Source organism: Amborella trichopoda, chromosome 1 (assembly GCF_054954075.1).
Source record: "Amborella trichopoda isolate Santa Cruz 75 chromosome 1, AtrichopodaSantaCruz75HAP2 v2.0, whole genome shotgun sequence".
In the NCBI taxonomy this organism is placed as follows: domain Eukaryota; kingdom Viridiplantae; phylum Streptophyta; class Magnoliopsida; order Amborellales; family Amborellaceae; genus Amborella; species Amborella trichopoda.
In genome coordinates this window covers 28,547,452-28,569,677 of record NC_142336.1, presented here as the reverse complement: position 1 = coordinate 28,569,677, position 22,226 = coordinate 28,547,452, and the positions used below count along the sequence as shown (strand labels likewise).

The 22,226-nt window shown below is 41.9% G+C and overlaps 1 protein-coding gene across 2 annotated transcripts in view; it reads left to right on the top strand.

The window, feature by feature from the left end:
• The window catches only part of SEH1H (Transducin/WD40 repeat-like superfamily protein), a 41,068-nt gene extending 19,403 nt beyond the window's left edge, over positions 1-21,665 (top strand). Inside the window, exons 6-8 of one of the 2 annotated variants that reach the window (XR_016046436.1) lie at positions 522-634; positions 723-993; positions 21,081-21,665. Coding sequence is in view for 1 of the 2 variants with exons in the window: in XM_006847267.4 (XP_006847330.2) it covers positions 522-634; positions 867-993; positions 21,081-21,209 (369 nt within the window). In the remaining variant the exon portion in view is untranslated. The remainder of the gene's footprint in view (positions 1-521; positions 635-722; positions 994-21,080) is intronic. The other variant, XM_006847267.4, reaches the window with a different exon arrangement.
• The last annotated feature ends 561 nt before the right edge of the window (positions 21,666-22,226 follow it).

Genomic DNA, 22,226 nt, shown 5'->3' with positions numbered 1-22,226 from the left:
TTACTTATAAAATATATTTCCTTTAAGGAAGCACTAACACATAAAAGTTATTGTAATGATTATTGAGGTTACGACGTAATGGAATCTGGATGCAGTACATGGTGATCCTAGTGTTACAATGTAATAGAATCTGGATCCAACGACTCTTGGGATTGCGAACCTTATTATTTAAGAACTAGATCCCAAAGAAGTCGGGAACTGAAACACATGATTAGTGGAACTCATACCCTTGAAAATTGGATTGAGAATTTAAATTCTAAAAAAATTTGATCCATGGAAGATCCCTTTCTGGGATCTTAAGATCTAGATCCTGGAAGGGATTGTGCACCATTCTGTTCTCAATATTTTTATTAATGTTTTACATTGAAAGCCATTTGAGTGTGTTAATGCCAATTGTGGATGGTTCTCTTGGACATGACTGCCTCAAATTCATAGGATTGAGGAAGCCCCTAGGAAAAAGAAAATACTGTTCTTTGCAAAATTCCTTGGTCAGAATTCATATTGAAGTGAACATTTTGCAGATCTGGGAATTTGATGAGACTCATCAGAGGTGGCAACCGGTAGCTGAGCTGGCTCTGCCTGGAGATGAAGGTGATCAGGTGCACGCCTTAGCTTGGGCACCTAATATTGGCAGGTAGATGTTATTTTTCTCTTGACTTATTTCTGCATCCTTTGTTTTCGTTTACCATACTTTTTCTGATTAAGTCCTATGTTCCTACCAGTCTACTTTCATACTGGAAGAGTCCATGGACTTTCTTTATAGTGCTAGGCACAAAGAAAGAATGCATTCCTATCACGAACATCAGGAAATGAATTTGGAAGAAAAGAGTTTTCTGCTGATACCTGACAAGCTTGCATGTTTGTAGACCATATGAAGTTGTTGCTGTTGCAACTTGCAAAGGCATCGCTATATGGCATGTGGGCCTGAATGCCGATGTAGATGGAAGGCTTTCTCTTAAGAAGGTTGCACTGCTTTCAGGACACGATGGCGAGGTATGGATGATATCATATTATCCCTTTCACTAAATCATTTAAATAGCGTTCTCATAAACTTCCTGAAGCACATGGCTATATGGGAATGTCCCATAGTTTTTGGGATCTCCTATCCAAGTTGGTGATCCTCCTCAAATGCGGTTCTGTGGTTAGGGAGCTGGAACTCGTTCGAACATGTTCTTATTCTTTTGGGAACGCATTCCGTATGTTCTTGGGAACTCTTTTGACTGTAGTTGTTAAGAAAGAGCCTGATCTCTCCTTCGACGGCCTCCAATGCGAAACCTATAAAATGCATTACAGGGTAAAGTTTGAGTTTTAAGGAAGGGTGTGCATCTTTATTCTTGACGAAATTTAAAAGAGAACTCAAACATCCAGATCCTTTATTACCTTTTGAAGTTTATTTAGTTTTTTAATATTTGTTGTATAGGCGCACCCTAATTTGTTGGCTTCTAGCAAGCAATGATCCTGGCTCTGGATCCCACTCCTTTTTGTGCTAAGACTTCTGCTCCCAGAAGCTATAGAAGGTTCATCTGAATTTCTGAATTGTGGAAATTGCCTTGGGCATTATTTTTTGGTAATTTTGATGGTCTGGTGTTTAAAAACTGAATCAGAAGGTCGAAAGCATTCTCAAATGATAAACGTAAAAATCATTAGATGTCACATTGGATGACTTGGGTTGAGTCACGAAGTCTGAGATATTTTTTTTGAACTTTGTTCTCTTACAACCACCCATTTTGAAATTTAAGGGACAAGAATGATTGTGACCTTTATATACAAAAGATAAATGGTCTCTTTGTAGACAGTCCCTTAAAAATATGAGCTGACACATTATGCTTTTTTTAAAGTCAATGTTCAACTAAGAAACCTTTTTACTATACAAAAGTTCTCGTGTTTACCACCAACCCCCCACCCCCCTCCAAAAAAAAATATAAAAAAAAAACTCTCTTTCTCCATTCCCCCCTCTCGAATTTGCATGTGCTCACAGTCTTGTGTGTGTGTTTTTTTTTGTAAGTTTCCTTATCTGTTCTGTTGTTCTGGAATAACTATGTTCTTTTTGAAATTGTGCATACCCCTGTTTATCAATATGAAACAAGCACGGGCTTCTCTTCATCCCCTGCATAGCTGTGCTATTTCCAAGAACCAAATAAGTGTGTAAATTGGATTGGAGTAACTCTCTGATTGATTAACTTTTGAAGTATGTTTATTTAATAGGCTGGGAGGGCTTAAGACTGAGTTCTTCATTGAACACTTCTACCTTGGACTTACAATGATTCAACTTGAGCCAACGCCGATACCTTAGAATCTGTTCAATTAGCTTAGCGTGGTGCTTTCCATGGCGCAAATGGTCTCAAGAACAACTAGGAAAAGAAACATTGTAAAATAAGATTTAACAATAATAGGAAAAGAGAAATGCCTTAATCTTTACATGGATCATGATTAGGTATTTCATGTTGTAATGTAATTATTGTTGCTTCTAATTAAAAAAGAGAAACCAATACCATGCTCTTTGCAACAAATAAAGTAAAATAAAATTGAAAAAGATGCATTGGTATTTCAAGACGATAAGAAAGATACCTAACGTGATCTAGATTTAACCTGTGTGGACAAAAAAAAAAAAAAAAGAAAACAAATTTGGAATTCTTCTTTGATCGTCTATAATTTAACTTGCTGAGTTGCCAAGAACATCCAAAGTTTCATGTTCTGATAATTCCACTAGAGATTTGAAAAACATGAAATACGAAATTAAAGATAAGTGTATTGTGGATGCATAGATCTGCATTAGTCGAATCTAATCCCCTGGCTCCTTAAGTTCTCCATTGAATTGCCCACCAAATTAACATCTTTAGTTACATTGGAAATAATATCTTAAATGCCATTATTTATGATTAAAGTCTGTTATTTTTGTAAATGTATATTCCATTCTCCCCAAAGACTGGCCATTTGCTTGGAGTTAACAGATTAGCTGGAGCCACCAATAAGGTTGCAGGCACCCTCTTGACTCCCACCTGAATATGAATGGCGATCAAGAAAATGCTTTAGCTCTTACCAAATCTGAGATTGATAACCGAAGAGGAAGTTTCATTTTGCCATTTCAGATTTGGAATTTTCCTTCATATCCATCTAGTTCATTATTTCCTTCCATCAAAAGTTCAAAACTAAGTTTTCGAAGGGTTTTTGGGGGAGGAATTTAGCCTCTGGTTGATAGCTGTTTGGCAAGAATTCTTTAATCACATTTGGCCGCAGACCATGCATCTCTGACATCTCTTTCCTTGAAACTTAACCCTAGCAAGACATTGGTTTCCTTCTTGAAGATCTGTTGCAAAAGCCATCTCTTCAAATTAATTCGCCAAGGTTTGGGAATGGGCTCACGCCATAGGTGGTCAGGGTGGCTGATGCCACAACATGACGTTTTGAGTTCCATTTCTACCATTGATGGTAAACCTTTTCCTTGCTGATCTACCCAAAAAAACAAATCACCTATGTTCCGACTATTTTGTTCATAGTTGCCGAGAAGCGGAGCAGGCACGGCTCTGGGATCGGGAACGGGATCGTAGTATCAACATTGGCTCAAAGTTTCTGTAATCAAGGTTCGGGATCTGTACAACATATCTAGCCCGGAGCTGCATCCCATATATAAACGATCTTGATTTGGATCCCGTTTCGCAAGGGCCGCCTTTCCCACTTCTCATAGGATCTCAATTCCAAATATCTAGGGACCCCAATCCATATAAATTGGGGTTATGATCCAATAAATATGAAGGATTGCAGTCCTAATGCTCACGAAAACTAGATCCCATTGTGCAATGGATGGGGTTCCCTTGTCCCATTGTGTTAAATGCTTTAATTATTTTAATTGTTGATATGGTGGTTTATACGTTTTACAATCTAGCCTGATACTCCATAATCCACAATCCATATATAACAGTTTAAATATTTTAGTTCTTGATGCTTGAGGATACTAAATGAAATGGATGGAGATCCACAAATACAACGATCAAGATTCCTAAATCGGGGGGGATCAAGATCCACAGGGATCAGACTCCCTCATTTGGGGGATCTTGATCCGTATGAAAAAGGGATCGAGAGTCCTAGAAAAAGGATTGACCTCACTCATAAGAAAAAAAAAAATAGATGCTCCAGCTGAGATCCTTGCTTTGGAGCGCAGGATCTAGAATCCGGAGCCAGAACCATGCCCTTCTGGGGCTCTTCCAGCAACTAAGATTTTGTTCTTTTCCATAGGCCACATACTGCTGTTGGAATGTTGAGCTGTCATAACATAGAACTTTGTTGTTCCATCTCGGGTACTCTGCACACAAGGTAAAGGGAAACTGCTGGTAAGCTTGATAACTTCAATGATTTTGTTGTTGAAGTGAGAGAATTCTAAGAAAACTTCACGTGGAACAACTTGTCTAATCGTCTATTCCAGTGATTCAAAAGTCGGCGAGTCAAACCGGACTCGTCCGATTCGACTCGGGAACCGGTAGACGCGATCCGGTTCCAGTGAAATACAGGAAATCGCCCGGTTCTAGAGAAGAACCGACGATTCCATGCACCATGTGACGTCATGATTTTCCCGATTCTTTGATTCATGACGTCATGGCCTGCCGATTCTTCAATGGGCATTTTTGTAAATTTTTTTCAATGGGCTTTTTTGTAATTTTTAAAAAGTACATGTACCTTAAGGTCCGCACACCTCGTCACGTGACTCTCCTCACTTCGCACGTGTTATCCTCATTAACTACAAAGAGGTATTTATTCACTACAACTTCCTTCTACCTCTTCGATGTGAGATAATGTGAAGGTATTAACTTGAAACATTAATATATTATATATTTTATTTGCGCTTTTAATACTACTAAGTAGAATGTGGCTTATTGGTTATAACTTTCTTTCTGCATGTGGAGGGCGTGGGTTCCATTCTCCTTGGGACAAAAGGGGGTTCTTTTATCAAGTATTTTTCTTGTCAATTTTATTTTTTTGAGGTCAAATTTTTTTCTTATAAATATTTTTCTTGTCAATTTTCTTTTTCTGAGGTCAAATTTTTTTCTTGCAAAAAAAATAAAAAGTTTTTTTATCAATTTCGCTTTTTGTCAAATTTTTTTATTATCAAAAAAGTAAAAGGTTTTTTTATCAATTTCTCATTTTGTCAAATTTAGTTCTTATCAATAAAATAAAAATTTTCTTATAAAAAAAAATGAAAGGTTCTTATCAATTATTTTTCTTGTCAAATTTCTTTTTTTTGTCAAAAAAATAAAAAGTTATTGTCAAAAAAAAAAAAAGTAATAAAAAGTTATTGTAAAAAAAAAAAAAGTTCTTATAAAAAAAAAATAATACAAGTATTTTTTGTCAAAAAAAAGGTTCTTGCTAAAAACAAAAAAAAATGTAATACGACAAACATTTCTTGTAAAAAAATAAAAGGTTTTTGTCAAAAAAACTAAAATGTTCTTATAAAAAAAATCATTCTTTATTGTAGTCTATGTATGATTATATACTGCATCCATGATAGTTCTATTATTTTTATTTTGTGTGATGTAATTTAATGGTTAAAATAAGTTCATATTGTGAAAAAATATCTCAATATTCACATATTGATGAAAAAAATGAAGATTATTAATGTAGTACCCTGATTTCTTATTGGATTCTAAAAAACAACATTTATAATAAATTTTAATAATTTTTTAAATGTTTTTACAGCTTAATCCGACCGATTCAGCTGATCCGGATCGCCGATCCACCGATCCGGATGGGTTTTTGGGGTGACCAATTCTGTCCACCGATCCGTTTTTTAAACCACTGGTCTATTCAATTCTAGTTGTCATTTATCAATGTATTTCGTATATCGGACTTGTGGCTGAACCTCACATAATGAGGGACAACTATTATAAATGTAGAATGCATTATATTATCACGTATTTGAAACACACTAATAGTTCCATCTTAGAATGAATGACATCACTGTAGTGGTTTCTCCATGGAACACTATGGATTCTAACGTGGAGTTTGAGCCACTTCACACAAAGCCATAAAAGTAGATGCTGATTAGATGTCTTGAGGCCACTTTCTCAATCCCAAGATTTTGTATATTTTGGGACAATCTTGCCTATTCTATAATGTAAGAAGCATATCGTTTTTAGTTCTAGCATTGAAGTAGACATCTGGCAACATTGTTGGTTGCAGTGTGATAATCTATGGCCTACGGAGACTCCCTCATGACTTGGCAGTGTGATAATCTATGGCCTATGGAGACTCCCGCATGACTTGGGGTTTCATGTCTTTAGTCCTGCAGCTTCACATAGAATGCATATTACATGTAAAGGGGTTATGAGAATACCAAATAAATTAAAGATAGCCATATGCACGAGAGAGGTTTGAGCATGGACAGATCACATCATCTATATCACTTCCAAGTTGAAGCTGATCTCTATCATCATTTTTTGGGGGATTGATCCACTTGAACACTGTCACATCATTTTTAAGGGGGAGCGTTCACAAGGACACAATTTTAATCTCTACATGAAATGCAAGTATATTGTGTTATTAATTTACACTGGTCATTGCACTCATCAGTGTTTCAAAAAGTGTTAGGTGGGTCCTAGGCGGCTTGGGGGGTCCAAGATACCTAGCGCCTAGGTCGGGCACCCAGAACCTGGGCGGCCCAGTTGAATAAAAAAAGACATCTACAATTATATATTGTATAAAAATATGAACTAGGTATTGAGGGCACATCAGAATTGAAAGTATACTACACAGTAGCACACACTCCATAAGCATAGCTATAAGTCGGTCCATAATCCATATCCAATTAAAACTTAAAATTTATCAACTAACCAACCAACTTAAAATTTATCAACCAACCAAAGTTACCCATTAGTACCAAACTAGTGGAACTACAAATCAACTATCCACAAATCACATTACAGTATTACACCACCATGAGGAAGAAAACAAAAATGAAAGTAATACTTGAAGACTCAAAAGAATCTTAAATGGACAATAGTTCAATCAAAGTTCAAAGTTTAATAATTATTCAACATTCATCATTCATCATCAGAAAAATTAGGGCCAGCTACATTGACATTATATTCATCGGAGTTGTCACCCTCCTTGGCATATTGGTCGTCCTCCTCTGTTTCTTCTAAATCTGCCTCTTCTTCCTCCTCATCCTCCTCTACTCTCGTTCTCTGTGCAGAAGATCTAGTGGCCTTAGGAGGGTTAGCTGATGTCCCTGAAGCATCCATGACCATGTCTCATGTCAATCTTTCATGCCCCTCGACCTCATCATCATCAACTAACCACTCCATAGCATTGTCCATATTTTTTGATCTGATGGGGTCTCTCTTATTTCTCTTAGCAAACCTGTCCTTCAAGAATGGATTATACTTGACATAGACTAGGTCATTGAGCCTCTTTGATTCAAGCCTGTTTCTTTTCTTTGTATAAATCTAATATAATTAAATGAAACTAATTAAAATCTATGGTTCATGTATTATTAATACAGTTATACAAATTACCCTTACGGCCTTATCCCTTCAAAAGTACTCCAATTGCGCTCACAATCGGATGAGGAAGTGGTTAGGTTTAAGATCTGAATGGCCAACTTTTGTAAATTTAGAGAACTACATCCATGTTGGCTCCACCAATTGGTTGCAAAGATATAGAATAAAATCATAAATAAATAATAGAATTATAAAAATGAAACTTGATTTCTTGAACTTGATGATCTTAAGAATATTATTGCTACCTAGATCAATTTTGGTCCTTTGGCTCATCGCCATTGGACTCCCAAAAGACTTTAATGAGCACTTGTAGTATATCAGCTCATTAGTGCATATAATATCCTGGATATCAGGATCTGGGACTAGCACATCTACACATTTATTAAATCCGGTTATAATTGTGTCATTTGTGTGTATATCCTTGTCAACATAAAAAACGCTGGGTTCAAATAATAACCAGCTGCATGCAATGGCCGATGTACCTGCCTATCCTACTTCTCATCAATAATCTCCCAAACGGGTTTGTAGCAGTTTTCATCATCATCAAAACTTTGGGCTATTTCTCTTTTGCATTTCTCCATAGCCTCATATATATAGCCCATAGGAGGCTTGTCACTACAGCCATGCGAAAGACTTTGACAAGAGGAAAAAATACCTTAAGAGCGCCCTTCACCTCACCAAAAAGCCTTAGAAAGGATAATATCTCTCACCTTCTTCTCAGCCTGATCCTTGGATCACTTGCATGCTCTCCAGTCGTTCGAGGGAAACATCTGCCTCAACAACACTCTCCTCGAATGTATGCTATCTAGGCATAAGTACCAGGTCGCAAATCGTGTGACCCCAGTCCTCACAATCTCTTTCTTCTTTGTAAATCTACGCATCATTCGAAGGGTGAGATGGTGGCCATAAATGAAATTTGTAACTGACTTTGCCTTCTTCACTGCACTTGATATCTTGGTTAAACCGCCTAGAGCCTCAAGCATGAGGTCTATACAATGTGCTTCACATGGTATCCAAAAGATTATAGGATAAGATATGTGCAACAACATTAGGAGCAGCATTGTCTGAGACAACTTGTACAACATGATGCTCCCCAACCTCCTTGATTCCCTTCTCTATGACTTGGAATATCTAATGGGCATCATGAACATGATCAGAGGCATCAATAGACATCAAAAAAACAATCCCTAAACGACAATTCACAAGAAAATTCATTTAACTTCTTCTCTTCCTATCACTCCAAGCATCAGTCATATTAGAAACCCCATACTGAGCCCATGCATCCTTCTTAACTTCTACAGCTTCCTTCGTGGCACTCACCGACTTTTTCAAAAGAGGCTCTGAAACCTCATATGGGGTTGGGGGTTTCATCCCAAGCCCAAATTGGCCGATTGCCTCTACCGCAGCATAAAAGCTACTTAAGCGAGCGGTATTGAAAGGAATGCTTGCCTTGTAAAACCATGTAGCAAGATAATAAGCAGCTGTATCTCTCTTCCTTCTTTATTTTATTTTCAATGGTGGTTGGTTTCTTTGTTTTCTCTCCTGCAACCTCAGGGTCAGGCCGAGGCAAAAAACTATTCTGAGGGCCTCTAACCCGAGGCTTCTTACTCCCAGAACCAGAACCATAAGCAATTACAACTCCCTTTCCCTTTTTTCTAATAATGGATTGTTCTACTTCTACCTCTTGACATCCCTCCCCAATCCCAATCATCACTATCATCATCATCATCATAATTGACCCGAACCTCAGACTTAATCTCTGCTATGGAGGCAATTCTCTCATCTTTTTTCATTTTTACCATATTAAAAACATTGGTTGTTTCTTCTTTAACAACATCAAGAGCCCTTTTACATGGCGCAACATCCCCCTTGATACCAGCAAGATCTTTATTGAAACGGTTTATGCCCCCTTTTGTATCCTTCTCACAAAAATTGCATCTTATGCAATTTTTATCATTAGGATCTGGGTTGTAGCCATATTTCCAAACGGGATCACCACTCCTATTAGATCCTGAAGAAGACATCTCAAAATAATACAATTTATACCAACAATAAAAAAAAAATCACTTACTTTGAGTTTGATTGCTCAATCTCCAAACTTCCACCTCAAAGATGCTTCTAAGAACTCAAAGTCTTCTAAAAAACCCCCCAATAGATTTATAAAAGATCAAAAATTAAATCTAATATCAATGGGTGATGTTTTGATCAATTTCTCATAACTTTGAGAAACTCTTTGATCCTAAAGAAATCACAAAAAAACTAGTTTTTTGGGGTATTTCTCTCCCTAAAATGAGCTCCAATAAGTTTTAGATTTCAAATGGACCTAAAACCCCCATTTTTGGCCCTTTAGTATAAAACAAATGCACAAAAAATGCCCTCACTGAAAGCAATTTCCGCCTCTGGACGGGGAGCTGGACCTGAGCGGCCGCCCATGTCTGGGCGCTGGGCGGTCGCCTAGGCGGTTTTCTGGGCGCCTAGGCGGGCGCCCAGGGACAATTGTTTTCTTTAGGCACCTAGGCCTTGGTGATGCGCCCAGGCCCCTAGATCCGCCTAAGCGGCCGTCCAGGGGCTGGGCGGTCGGCTTTTTGGAACACTGGCACTCATATTTTAAATGGTTGCATGTGTCATTCCTTAATTGCCCAAGATTTTCTTGAAAGTGTTAACTGTTGTATATATAAGAAGTAGGAACATAGTAGCAAAGAGAACCCCCAGAAGTCGGGCCTCTTGCCAAAAAATACGTGTACCAAGAATGGTAGCCCTATACAAAAAATGGGGTTCTAGCAAACAAAATAATCCAGTCATAATAAAAAGTACATAAATACAAAATGTAAAACACGCATGATCAAGTGGTGCTTGAAAGCGCTTCGTCTTTAGCTAGGTGGTCCGCCAAAGTGTTGGATTCCGGCCAGGTATGCCTCTATAAGACGGCCATATCCCTACAAATATGAGTAATCTCATCAAAAATTTAGGCGAAGTACCAGAGGCATTGTGGGGAGACGGAGGCCTCGGTAATGATGTTTTGAGCATCTCCTTCGAGGATCAGGGGTTGACCCCAAGAGAAGTCGAAGTGCTTAAGTCCAAATGGGAGAGCCATGGACTCAGCTAGCTATGAGTCGGCATGGCCAATGTTCTTAGAAAAGGAGGCTAGGATGTACTCGACGTGGTCTTGGAACACACACCGCCCACCCTTGTCGGGCCAGGGATACCGAGAGAGCACCCGACGAAGTTCAACTTGGTTTGGCCCAAGGGAGGTGCGGACTAGCAGTTAGATTGGGAGCAATGCAGAGTGCGAGTGCTGAGTAGAGTTTGCCAGTGGTGTAGGAAAGTCGCAGAGGGGATTCTTTTGAAACTCTTGTGGTTGGTAGCCCAAAAGATGATTGCGGCGGTTATCTTGTGGAAGAGGGTCAAAACCTTGCTTTTGACCCCCTTGAAACATTCTGCAGTTCCTCTCGGTCCAAATGACCCAAATCGTGGCAGCAACAAAGGCCTTCCACAAGGTCTTGCCGGTTTTGGGCCACAAGGTGGCGGGTTAGTTTGTAAAGTGCTGGGATGGGGGGGGTTACTCATTGCAAACCAAAAAGTTGTAGTAATAAACTCCATAGGCTTTAGGCGAGTTGGCAATGGATAAATAGATGGGGGTTGCTTTCTTCACCTATAAAACACATCGCGCAACGATTGCTGATAGGGACACCCTTATGCTGGAGGTAGTCCACAGTAAGAGTTTTTTCAGATGGGGTGATCCATGCAACAACTTGGACATTAGGGGGAGCAATTATAAACAATGCCTGGGCGACAATGGAGTTCGGGGAGAGGGGGAAGGTAGGCAGCATCAAATGTTTCTTGTAGAAAGAGGCAACAAAAAACATCTCGAGGGGGAAGGGGTCCAAAAAATTTGGTTGGGGCCCTGAAGAGGCCAAGAAGGTTGAGTGTAGCAAGGACGACATATTAAGAAATTCAAAGGTTTCAAAGTCGGAGAGAGGCTGCCTGAAAGAAGGGTTCCAAAGTCTAAGAAGACTTGAAAGGGGCATCGCATCCGCCATAGAGGAGAGTTTGTTTAGGGTCAAAGAGAATAGAGGGGGAATTGGTCTATAAGCGGTGTGGCCTAGCCAGAGATCGAGCAAGAACCGGATGGGATGTCCCTCCCTAGGGTGGAAGCGGATATTCCTTTGGAAGATGGCTAAGGTAGACATAAAGAACTTCCAAGCCCCGGATGGTCTACTAGAAGGCCTTCCAGCGGGTAACCACTCAATGGATGGGATGCGGCATTTGCAATGGATGACTTCGATTCAGAGAAGGTTGTCTTGAGTTGCTAGGCGCCACCATCATTTTCCACGCAAAGCAGTATTCTGTTTCCTCAAGAAGTGGATGTCGAGTCATCCTAGGTGTTTGGGCTGACATGCTTTCTTCCATGAGATAAGGTGATACTTGTTGGTATTGGTGTCTTTTGCCTACTGGAAGTTCCTCATTATCTGTTCAAGACGGGAAGAAACCGCTGCGGGCATATGAAATAGGGACATGAGGTAATTAGGGGTGTTGCCTAGGGTTGCCGTGATTTGAGTAATTTTTCCTGCCAAAGAGAGAAAGCGGCCTTTCCATCCTACCAAACGGCGAGCCACTTTATCAATAATATGGGACCACTATCTCTTTTTAGGTTTTTTGAGGTGCTGTGGCATACCAAGATAGCTTGCTAGAAGGTCGTCAACTTTGTAGTCCTAGCCGGGAGCTAGGGATTGAGTCTATTGCACGGTAAGGGCAATGCTAATTGTAGTAGATTTAGCCATGTTGACTTTGAATCCTGTGGTGAACTCAAAAGAATTTGAGAAAGATTCGAAGGGATTCAAGTTCCTGGGGTGTCGCATTAAGGAAGACGAGCGTATCGTCAGCATACTGCAGATGGGAAATGGCAGGTCCCCTAGGGCTGCCCTTGAAACCAGTTAGGCAGTCCGATTCGTACACGTGGGAGATTGATTAGCTAAAAACCTTGGTCGAAATGGCAAAGAGAAATGGGGAAAGGGGGTCTCCTTGGCGCTGTCCCCTAGAGGTCGGGAAAAAATCCTCTGGATGAGACGTTGATAAGAACAGATAAGTAGGGTCGAGAGTAGTAGCCTTTCATCCATGTTCTCCAATGCACCTTGAACTCCATCCGAGTCATGGTCTCATTCAGGATGCCCTAGTTGACGTGGTCATAAGCCTTTTCCCAATCGATTTTGAAGATTATAACCAGCTGTTTGGCAAGGTGTTTGGAGTGGACGCCTTAGTGCGCCACAAGAATCCCTTCACAGATCTACCTCGCTTGGATGAAGGCACATTGTGAGGGAGATTACATGGGGTAGGGTCTCTTTGAGCTTGGAAGTTAGCACTTTGGATAGGATCTTATAAGATGAATTAATTAAGCTAATAGGACGAAAGTCCTCAAGCTCTTTGGCCCCTTCTTTCTTGGGGATGAGGGTGATAAAAGTAGTGTTCATAGCTTTATGGATGATACCCTGGCGGAAGAACTCTTCAAAGAAATGTAGAAAATATTTTTTAAAGGAACTCAAGAAACCTTGAATGGGGCGATGGGGAATCCATCCGACCCCGGAGCTTTATCTTGTCCCAAATCAGCTAAAGTCGCCAAGATTCTTTTGCTTCCGAGAACGAGCATTCAACTCAAGCAGCCAAGTGACAAGGAAGGGAGAGAAAGGTAAGGTCGGCCATTCTTGGTTTGGGTCTCGAGGGAATGGTATAGAGAGTTTTGAAAGAGAGGATGGCCTCTTCAACTTCGGAAGGTTGGTCAAGAATCTTGTTGTCAACCTTAATGCTTGTAATGGAATTGTCACGACGACAGCAATTTGTGATCGTGTAGAAGAAGCCAGTGTTGAGGTCTCCGAAGTGTAGCGACTTCACTCTGGAATGTTGAAACCGAAACATATCTTCTTTTTTTAGAGTGGAAAAGTAGGCAACCTTGAGTTGGGTTCTAAGCTGGGATTCGTAGTCCGACAGGGGTTTGGATTCCTCAATGATGTCCAGGGATTGGATGGAAGAAATGTGTGAGGTCTTGAGGTGGTTGAAATTCTCGAGGATAGTTCTCCAAGATTTGGGGGAACCTTTGAGGTGCTGAAGTTTAGTTTGGTGCTTGTACTGTGCCCCACCCGATATCAATGGGGAGAAGGAATTCCACCAGGCTGGGATAAGCAAAAAAATTGCTGATTCTTCGAGCCACAAATGCTCGAAACTGAAGGGTTTTGGGCCCCTAGCTACTGAAAGTGTATCGAGGATGATGGGGCAATGTTCATAGGTTGGTTTGGGCAAGTCCAGAGCGTGATCCCGGAAAAGCATCATCCCAGCCAGTAGAAATGAGGAACTGGTCGCATTTGGAGAGGGATGGTTGAGAAGAGTGGTCAGACCAAGTGAATTGGTTGCCCTGGAGAGGAATGTCAATAAGTTCATTTCGAGAGACGAAGTCCAAAAAATCTAACATTGCTTCGGAAATATTAGAGTTGAAATCCTCCCCCCCCCCCCTTCCCAGACACCGCAGGGGTAGCAATGGGTTGGGTCCGACCGGACCCAAATCTGAATAGCTTCGGGTCCAAGTTTTGAACGTGGACTCGACCCGTCGGGTCAAAAAATTGGACCCATACCTGTACTTGTCAAGTTTCAAGTCCATTGTGACCCTCACTATGAGCTTTTTTTTTTTTTTGCCCCTTTTTTTACCATCATGTAGCCGTATTATATTGGCAACAAGGTCACAATCACCCACTATTAGATTTCAAGCCGTGTGATTTGTCGTTTAATAGCTAAAGATGACTACTAGTTCTAATTGTAAACGATCCTTAATACACCCAAATGAATAGGGCTTAAAGTAAAGTATTTGATTTCTAACGGTTTACGGGTACGGGTCTGGTCCAGCTGAACCCGGACCCATATAGTGTTCGAGTCCAAGTTTTGGACCCAAACCTGATCCGTCATGTCCAAACGCTGGACCCATACCCAACTCGTGTTAGGTATACCCGGCGGGTTTCTGGTCGAGTTTGGGTCCATTGCACCCTTAACGAGGGCTGAGGGAGGGAAGCCACTTGATCGAGTTCATCCTAGAGGAGTGTTATGAAGGAAGCAGAGTTTCGGTCGTAAATGGCTTAGAATTTCTAGGGGAGGCTGTCTGAGTTGCTACAAAAGCGAACGGTGATAGAGAAGGTGCCAGAGTGAGAGGAGACCAGGGTGTGCTTGGTGACCCAGATGCCTCCTGAAGCCCCTTCAGTTGGCAGGGATTCCCATTGACAGGGTATGCGGCTCAGACCTGCCAAATGAGGAGAGAAGGGAGGGGTAGTTTAGTTTCGGTGATGACGAGAATAGAGGGATGGTGCTTGATGCACAGGTCATAGGTGACGTCAACTTAATAAATTAGCCTTTCATAGGGAAACTAAAGAGGGGAGGGGGTGGCGGAGAGGGAATCTAGTTTACCGTCTCAAGGAAGGGCGAAGAGGATGGGGAAGGGAGTAGGCCATCGAGGGGGTGGGGTGGACCGACGGTCTATCATAGTTGATACTTGAGACTAAGTTAAGGATTTCCCTTAGCGTTTGTTCCTCGCCTTGAGCCTTGCTTGAGCATCTGCTTAGAAAAAAAGGTGGAAGGGGCCCTTAGGTCCGTCATAGGGAAAGCTTATTACCCTGAGTACTTCCTTGATGCAACCATGTGCATAGTCAATTCCATCGACATACTCAGAGTTAATCGAGGAGGAGGGGGGGGGGGGTAGGGATGATGGGGTGGGGGGAGCGATCGGGGCTGATGAAGGGGGGGAGGGGTTGGGGTGAGGGTTGTCAGTACCCGAATGCAGGCAAGGGGGGGTCGGGGGAAGGCGAGCATAAAGAAATTGGGGTGGTGAGGAGAGGCGGGGGGAAAGAGCATAGGAACAGGAGGGTTGGGAAGGTTGGTAGGGTTGGTGAGGAGTGATAGGTGTAGGGCCTGGTCAAGGAGAAGACCGGGAGGGAGGGGAAGGTGGAGAGCAGAGGAGGGAGAAAGGGGTGGAGGAGAGGGAGAGAAAGGGTTAGAGGAGAGGGAGAGAAAGGGTTAGAGGAGGGGGAGGGAGTAGGGTGGTAGGGTTGGTGAGGAGTGCTAAGTGTAGGGCCTGGCCTAGGAGAAGACCAAGAGGAAGGGGAAGGTGGAGGGCTGAGGAGGGGGAAAGGTGTGGAGGAGAGGGAGAGAGGGTTAGAGGGGGAGGGGGGGTGGGAAAAAAGGAGGGGTGAACGTACAGAATGGGCCAGGGAGTGAGGGGTGGAGGGGTGTGGAAGATGATGGGCCCAGGGAAGGCCGAGGGAGGGAAGGGAGTGGCAATGAGGCCATCAAAGGGGACGGGAAGCGAAAAAGGCGGAGAAAAAGAAGCAGCTTGAAAGAGAGGGATAAGGGGGAGGAGGGGGGACAGGTGGTGGGGGAGCTGTGCAGAGATAAGGGTCGACAAAGAGAAAGGGTCCAGCGTTGTGGCGTCCTCAGCTTCAACAATGAGCATGCTGACCGGGAAAGCTAGCCAATCCATGGAGGACCAAAGAGAAGAAGGGGAGGACGTCGAAGGCTGGGCTGAGGAGTCAGGGGGGCAGGTTCTGAGGCTTCGGGGAGGAGCAAAAGGGGTGGGGTCTCCTTGTGGGTTGGAGAGAAGAAGTAGTTTTTGTGAGGGTTCTGAGGTTCTGGGGCTTCGGGGAGGAGCTGGAAGGACGGGGTCCCTCGAGGGAGACTAAAAAGGGGGAGGAGGGGTGCGAAGAGGGGCATTGGCAAAAGGGGGAAGAGATGGAAGCAGAGCCACAGGGAGGAGAGGGAGGGGTGAGAGAAGGCTAGAAGCGAGAGGCAGAGAGAGAGACAAGGAGAGGAGAGGGGAAGAGTGGGAGGAGGGGACGGGAAAAAGAGAGAGAAGAGAGGGGCGGAATAGGTCGGGGAGGGGTTTGAATGGGGGGTGGGAATCTCAAGACGGGGGGGACAGCCAAGTGTCCTTGAAGGGATTGGGGTTTGGGAGGGGGTGGGGTTTAATGGCAGAGGTGATGACGGGAGGTGAAAACGCTTGATAGGAGGAGGGGACAGAGAGTGGACGGTGGGAGGACCAAGGAGAGATGTTGACAAGTGGCACAGAGGAGGGCGCATAGATGAGAGGAGAGGGGTAAAGTGGGTCAACGGGGGGAGGAGCAAGATAGTGAGAACGAAGAGAGACCGCTTGGAGTGGGTCGCCCGACAGCTGGTAGGAAGTGCTATTGGGCGGGAAAGAGGGAGGAGAGGGGGGGTGAGAAAAAAGGGGTGAAGGTGGATGGACCGAGGAGGGGCGTGGGTATGATGAGGGGGGGGCGGCGCGACCGGCTGATCTGCCAGGGGAATTAATGGAGGGAGGCGGAGGGAAGAGGAAAGGTATGAGGATAAGGGCATGTGGCACGTCAATGGGGCGACATTCACATGGGTAGGTTTGCCGGGGGGCTTGGGAGATGAGCTAATGCTGCTGGCAGGGAGACGAGGACCTAGGCCTGCAAACCTCGAGGCGTGGGAAGGCGGCGGAGGGTCAAGGTTCGTACGGAGAGTGGGGGCTGGACGGGGTGCTAGAGGATGGTGGCGCATTCCATGCTGGTTGTGCTTCCTGGAGACGGTGGTCTAGGAGTTGAGAGTTATGCGTCGACGCTTTAGCCGAATGGGGAAAAAAATGGGAGGAACGAGGTGAGGCTGAGGTCTAAGAACTGGAAATGTAAAAGAACGAGGCCTCCACCTTGAGCCAAAGGGAGGAAGGGATAAGCCTGGCGTCTAGGACTTCCAAGAGTAGTTGAATGGAGCCCTGAGGAAAGAATCCTAAGGATTTCCAATGGATGGCGACGAAAGTGCCGTAGGCATGGGCTATATGCTTGGAAGTTTTTTGAGAGCAGGAATGAAGGGGAGGCAGTGACTTAGACTCTCTGTTTCCATAAGGATCCATCAACCTCGGGCCATTTGCGGAAGGCAAGGGTGGCACCCTTGAAGACCAGAGGCCCGGAGGATTGCAAGGCGAGTGCTGTCTTCAGATGGAAAAATGGAGAGGATGGAGCCATCCGAAAGCTTATGACAGCCCAGCTGGGGCTCCTCCCATAAGCGTTGAGCCCTCTTTTCGTCTGCATGGAAATCGTCTCGTCAAGGTCAGAAGAAACCCACTAGAGAGGAAGGGGAGGGGTGCGAGGGGAAAGGGATGGGTGGGATGAGGTTTGGTGATTTGAGCATACTGGTTGTAGAGGTGAGGGAGAGGCATGACCCTCTCCCAACTGGGGGAGGGCAGGGGAAGTAAGATAGGAAGAAAAGTACTTCCAAACATATTGGAAATATCTCTTTTGCTGAGTGGTTCAACTTTTGACCTCCTAATTGCCGAAGATAAGATTGGACATATTATATGGAATGTCATGGGGCTCACTTGTATTGCCCATGTGAGCCTTTGAGCAGTCATTCTGATTACTGAAGTTTTCTCTCTGACTTGTGTGGTTGAATTACATTCTGCCCTTCGTACTTGGTTCCTCAAAGCATTTTGGTTTGTCTGACAAGGGTTGGGAATTATATGTATAGACCTACAACGTGGCATCTACAAGCAGCTTATCACGGTCTCTAAAATCTGAGGGATTCTATGTGACATGATGTATTTTATCTTCAATTTGCTTACTAAAATTATGCTACTTTGTCGAAGATGGAAGAGGTGATATGGTTGAAGAAAATTGACTTCTGGTTATTGTGTGTTTCTCCCTGTTTTTGTTGTGTACAGTAAGAATCAAATAGTTGTTGCAAGATCCAGAAGCTAAGAGAGTCATGTTATCACTGGAGTGTGAACTGCTTTTGCTAAAATCTCCCACAAGGGATCTTAAAAATTAAGTTGACAAGACATGTGGGCAAAAAAAAAAAAAAAACCAATCAGTTAAGTTGACTACCTCAACTACTGTTTATCATGAAAAGGTCAAACAAATAGAAGCTGGATGCCATTACATAAGAAAGAAAGTGCAAGACAGTAGCATTAAGACATTACAATCGTGTCCAAGTTGCGAATAACATGCATCTTCATGATGGCACCATCTCTGGATAGGGATGTCCCTACTAAATGAGAGTCGACTACCAACCTTTCCTGTCCAGTACAGGGTGGGGCATTGGAACTGGAAGTCTTGCATATCGCATGTCCATTTGAAATTGTGATTAGGTTTCACACTCGACTGTAATGGTTACTTATGTAAGTATGGGTTTATTGATGTCACTTTTATGCCATGCACATGACAATTCTTTTTGGGGGAAAATATGAATTTACCCAAAAAAAAAAAAAATATGACACACTCTTTTCAATGCCAAACTCTTGTTTTTAGGGGGGCTTGTAGAAGTATGAGAAGTAATGAGAAGCTTGAGAGGATTCATTGTGAGTTAGGGGTTATTTCCATCCATAATTGGATTATGCATCATACTTGAGTGTCCTCATATTATATGGGCTAGTCCTTGTGTATGTATGGTTCATTCCATGGTTCCCAGGATCTTCCAACTTGGTGGCACCCCTGGGGATCCTACACCCTCGGAGCTAGACCTTTGGTGGATCTCGCCTCCCATATGGTGGGAACACGATCCCAATTCCTTAGGGATTTCTATATAAAATACACTCATGTTAGGTTGATATTTTATAAGGCAATAACAAGTCTTAAATGCGTATCCCTTAAGGAAAGAAAGTGATTATATTGCAAAATCATGTTCTGTATATTTTCCAAATAGAAAAGAGATGCTTTTATTGGATGGATCTCGGACCTTCGGAATTTAACATGTGATTCAAAAAAATCAAGATCCTGCTCCCCAATTGTTGGGTTGTGATCCCTAAAATTTAGGGGGTATGGATATAGACCCTGACCATAGGGAGCTTCTAGCCTATCACAATCTCACTCTCCCGATGCCACTCCTGCTCCCAATCCCTTTCTTGATCGCAACAACTATGCTTCATTCTATCATCATAATGAGTTGGACTTCCAATTGAGACTGAATGAAACTAGCAACACACAAAAATGATTTCTCCAAACCACTCCATGAATTTCTAACATTGAGATCACTTTCTAGATTTTTGAAGTATGCTATAAAAGAGTTATTTAATTAGGCCCTCTTGCATAAAAGTTAAATCCATGTTTGTCATTTTGGGAACTTAAGTGTTTGCAAATGATTGATTGTTAGTAATGTTACTCTTAAAATCCAATTGATAAACTGCTAAACCCAATGACTAACCCTTTTAACTTGAAAATTACCTTCTCATATCCTTAATCATTCGATAACTTTTTCTAATCTAGAAAATACTAAGGAATTCCCCTCTTGTACTCCTATATCATTCCCACAGTCATTTCAAGACTTTTAGTATGTAAATTAAAAGGATCCTTAGTAGTTAATCCGTAGTTATCAAGACTGGACTGTCATGCTTGATTTGATTAGTCAGACTGGCAACCAGTGCCTCTTGGCTAGTCTGATATAAAGCAAAAACCGATTTTGATTGAAACTAGTCAAAATTTATATTTTACCAGCTTTGACCGATAGGGCTAGTTAAATAACGTTGGCCTTTGTAAAATATTTTGTGTTTTAAAAACAATTATTCCTATTTTTTTTTTTAAAAAAATATGGTCTAATTGGAAAAATCGATGGTCTTCGATTTTGATTGGACCAGACCGCTCATTGGTTTGGTGGCCGGTCTAATCCTGATAACATTGGGTTAATCAATTCCGTTTGGTGGCAGATTTTTCTGGGCATAGTCCATCATTTCCATGATTGAGCAAACCAGCTCTAGCCCGAGTATGTCCCGAAAGCGAGTAGGGTAGGTCTGGGCCTGCCATTGGCCTGAAAATTTAAGTTTTAGACCCGGTCTAGACCTAGTCCGAATTCATTCCATTGTCATCTGAGGCCAGTCGGCCTAAAAAAATGGCCTGCCAAGCTGAGCGGGGCCTTATGAGGGTAAAAAAGTAAAAATTGTATAATATATGTAAAATTCTATTCAATATATAAAATATATATTTAAAAATTTTCAGCCCTGGCCTTGGCTGGGCTAGGGTTGGCCTAGATCAGGCCTGAAATTATTTTGGGCCTACAAGGCTCAGCCACGGGCACAGGCTGCAGGCCAGCTAGTGGCCAGAACCTGGCCCAACACCTTGTCCAGCCTAAAAGCCTGCAAGGCATTCCATTGGTGACCCTAATTGCAAAGTGCGTTGTTGAATAAGTCAAGAGGATTCTCTTAAACTATAGGAATTCTTATAAGGTCAAGATTTTAGCTTGGTTTCATAGTTGTGAGAATTATTTAGTTCTATGGACGATCAATGTTGTTTTGGCATCTCAAAATAAGTTACATGCTTATTAGGTGACTTAGATCAGTACTTTATTAATTACCTCAAATTTAGTCTTCTGTGAATTATTTCATCCTCTTATCACTTGCTGAAAAATGACAGTTCTACATTGCTTTGATTTGATTCTGAATCACTGGACCCTTGATATTTATATGAATTATGTTGCTTGTCATGTATGCTTGGGGTATATGTGTATTTGTGTGTTTGCTGAAGCGTGTGTGCTTCTGGTTGGTGCTTCTTGTTAGTTGTCTATTGTTTAGTGTCAACATGTTGCTGCATTTCATTTCAGGTATGGCAATTGGACTGGGATATGAGTGGTATGACTCTAGCAACTGTAGGAAGTGATCGAATGGTTAGGTTATGGCAATCCAACTTGAATGGAGTCTGGGATGAACAAGCAAGTATTGAGAGTAACTGACACGTCTTACATTCTTTTATTTTCTGTGTTTCTTTAGTTTTGACAACAGAAAGAAAATAGTTGATGGTCTAGACTCTAGAGGAACCTCGTGGCTGTCTAACCTACAGATCTAAGGTTTTCAATTTTGACAACTCTTTTCGTTTCTGGTCATGCTATTCAAATTTGTATCGTTAAATGAGCTCCCTATGTCTTACTCATACACTAGCCAACAGGCCACATTTTTTGTTCACGTGCCTGTCCTGAGATCCAGATGGATATATCCCAATTCTGTCTTCTTATGGTTCACACCTGCTTAACGGTATGAAAACGGATGTGTAATTTCTTGCTGCCGGTTTCATGTTTATCTTGTCTACAAGTTTGTAATATTTCTGGTTTTTGGTAGCAAGATCTTAGTCGTAGTTTCATGTGTTTACTGATATTCCGGCTTTATTATGACTCTTTCCTTGTGATTAAAAATGGTTATGGCTGGTATATGTAGATGCGCAGTTAAACTGGGTCAGCAGCTTCCATTGGCCTAGTTTAGGCCGAAATTTGGATGAGACTTGAACAATGGATGTAATATGTTCTAAAGCACACACGATTTTTGTGTATATATGAAAGACACTTACAAATACTCATGAGCGAATTTCTATAGTATTTTGTTTATTCAAAGTCTATTAGATAGTCACGATTATTTAATACTATTTAAATTTTAATATTTTTTCTACAATCCAATTGACCTAAAGTTTTGGACGTGTGTATAACTAACCAACTCGCACTTAAATAAAATATAAAAAAATAATTACCAAAAAAATAAACCGATGAAAATACCTCAGAAATATTTGTTGGTGTAATTTGGTCTTTGTATTAAATATTGTTTTTATATATTTTCTCACACACCCAAAAAATTTCTGGTTAATCAGATTTGTAAAAATATAATAAATTCAAATATGGTCAGACCATCATGACCATTTGATGGACATTAGTGAGTGAAGTACTATAGAAAATTGCTTGAGTATTTTTAAGGGTTTTCATGTG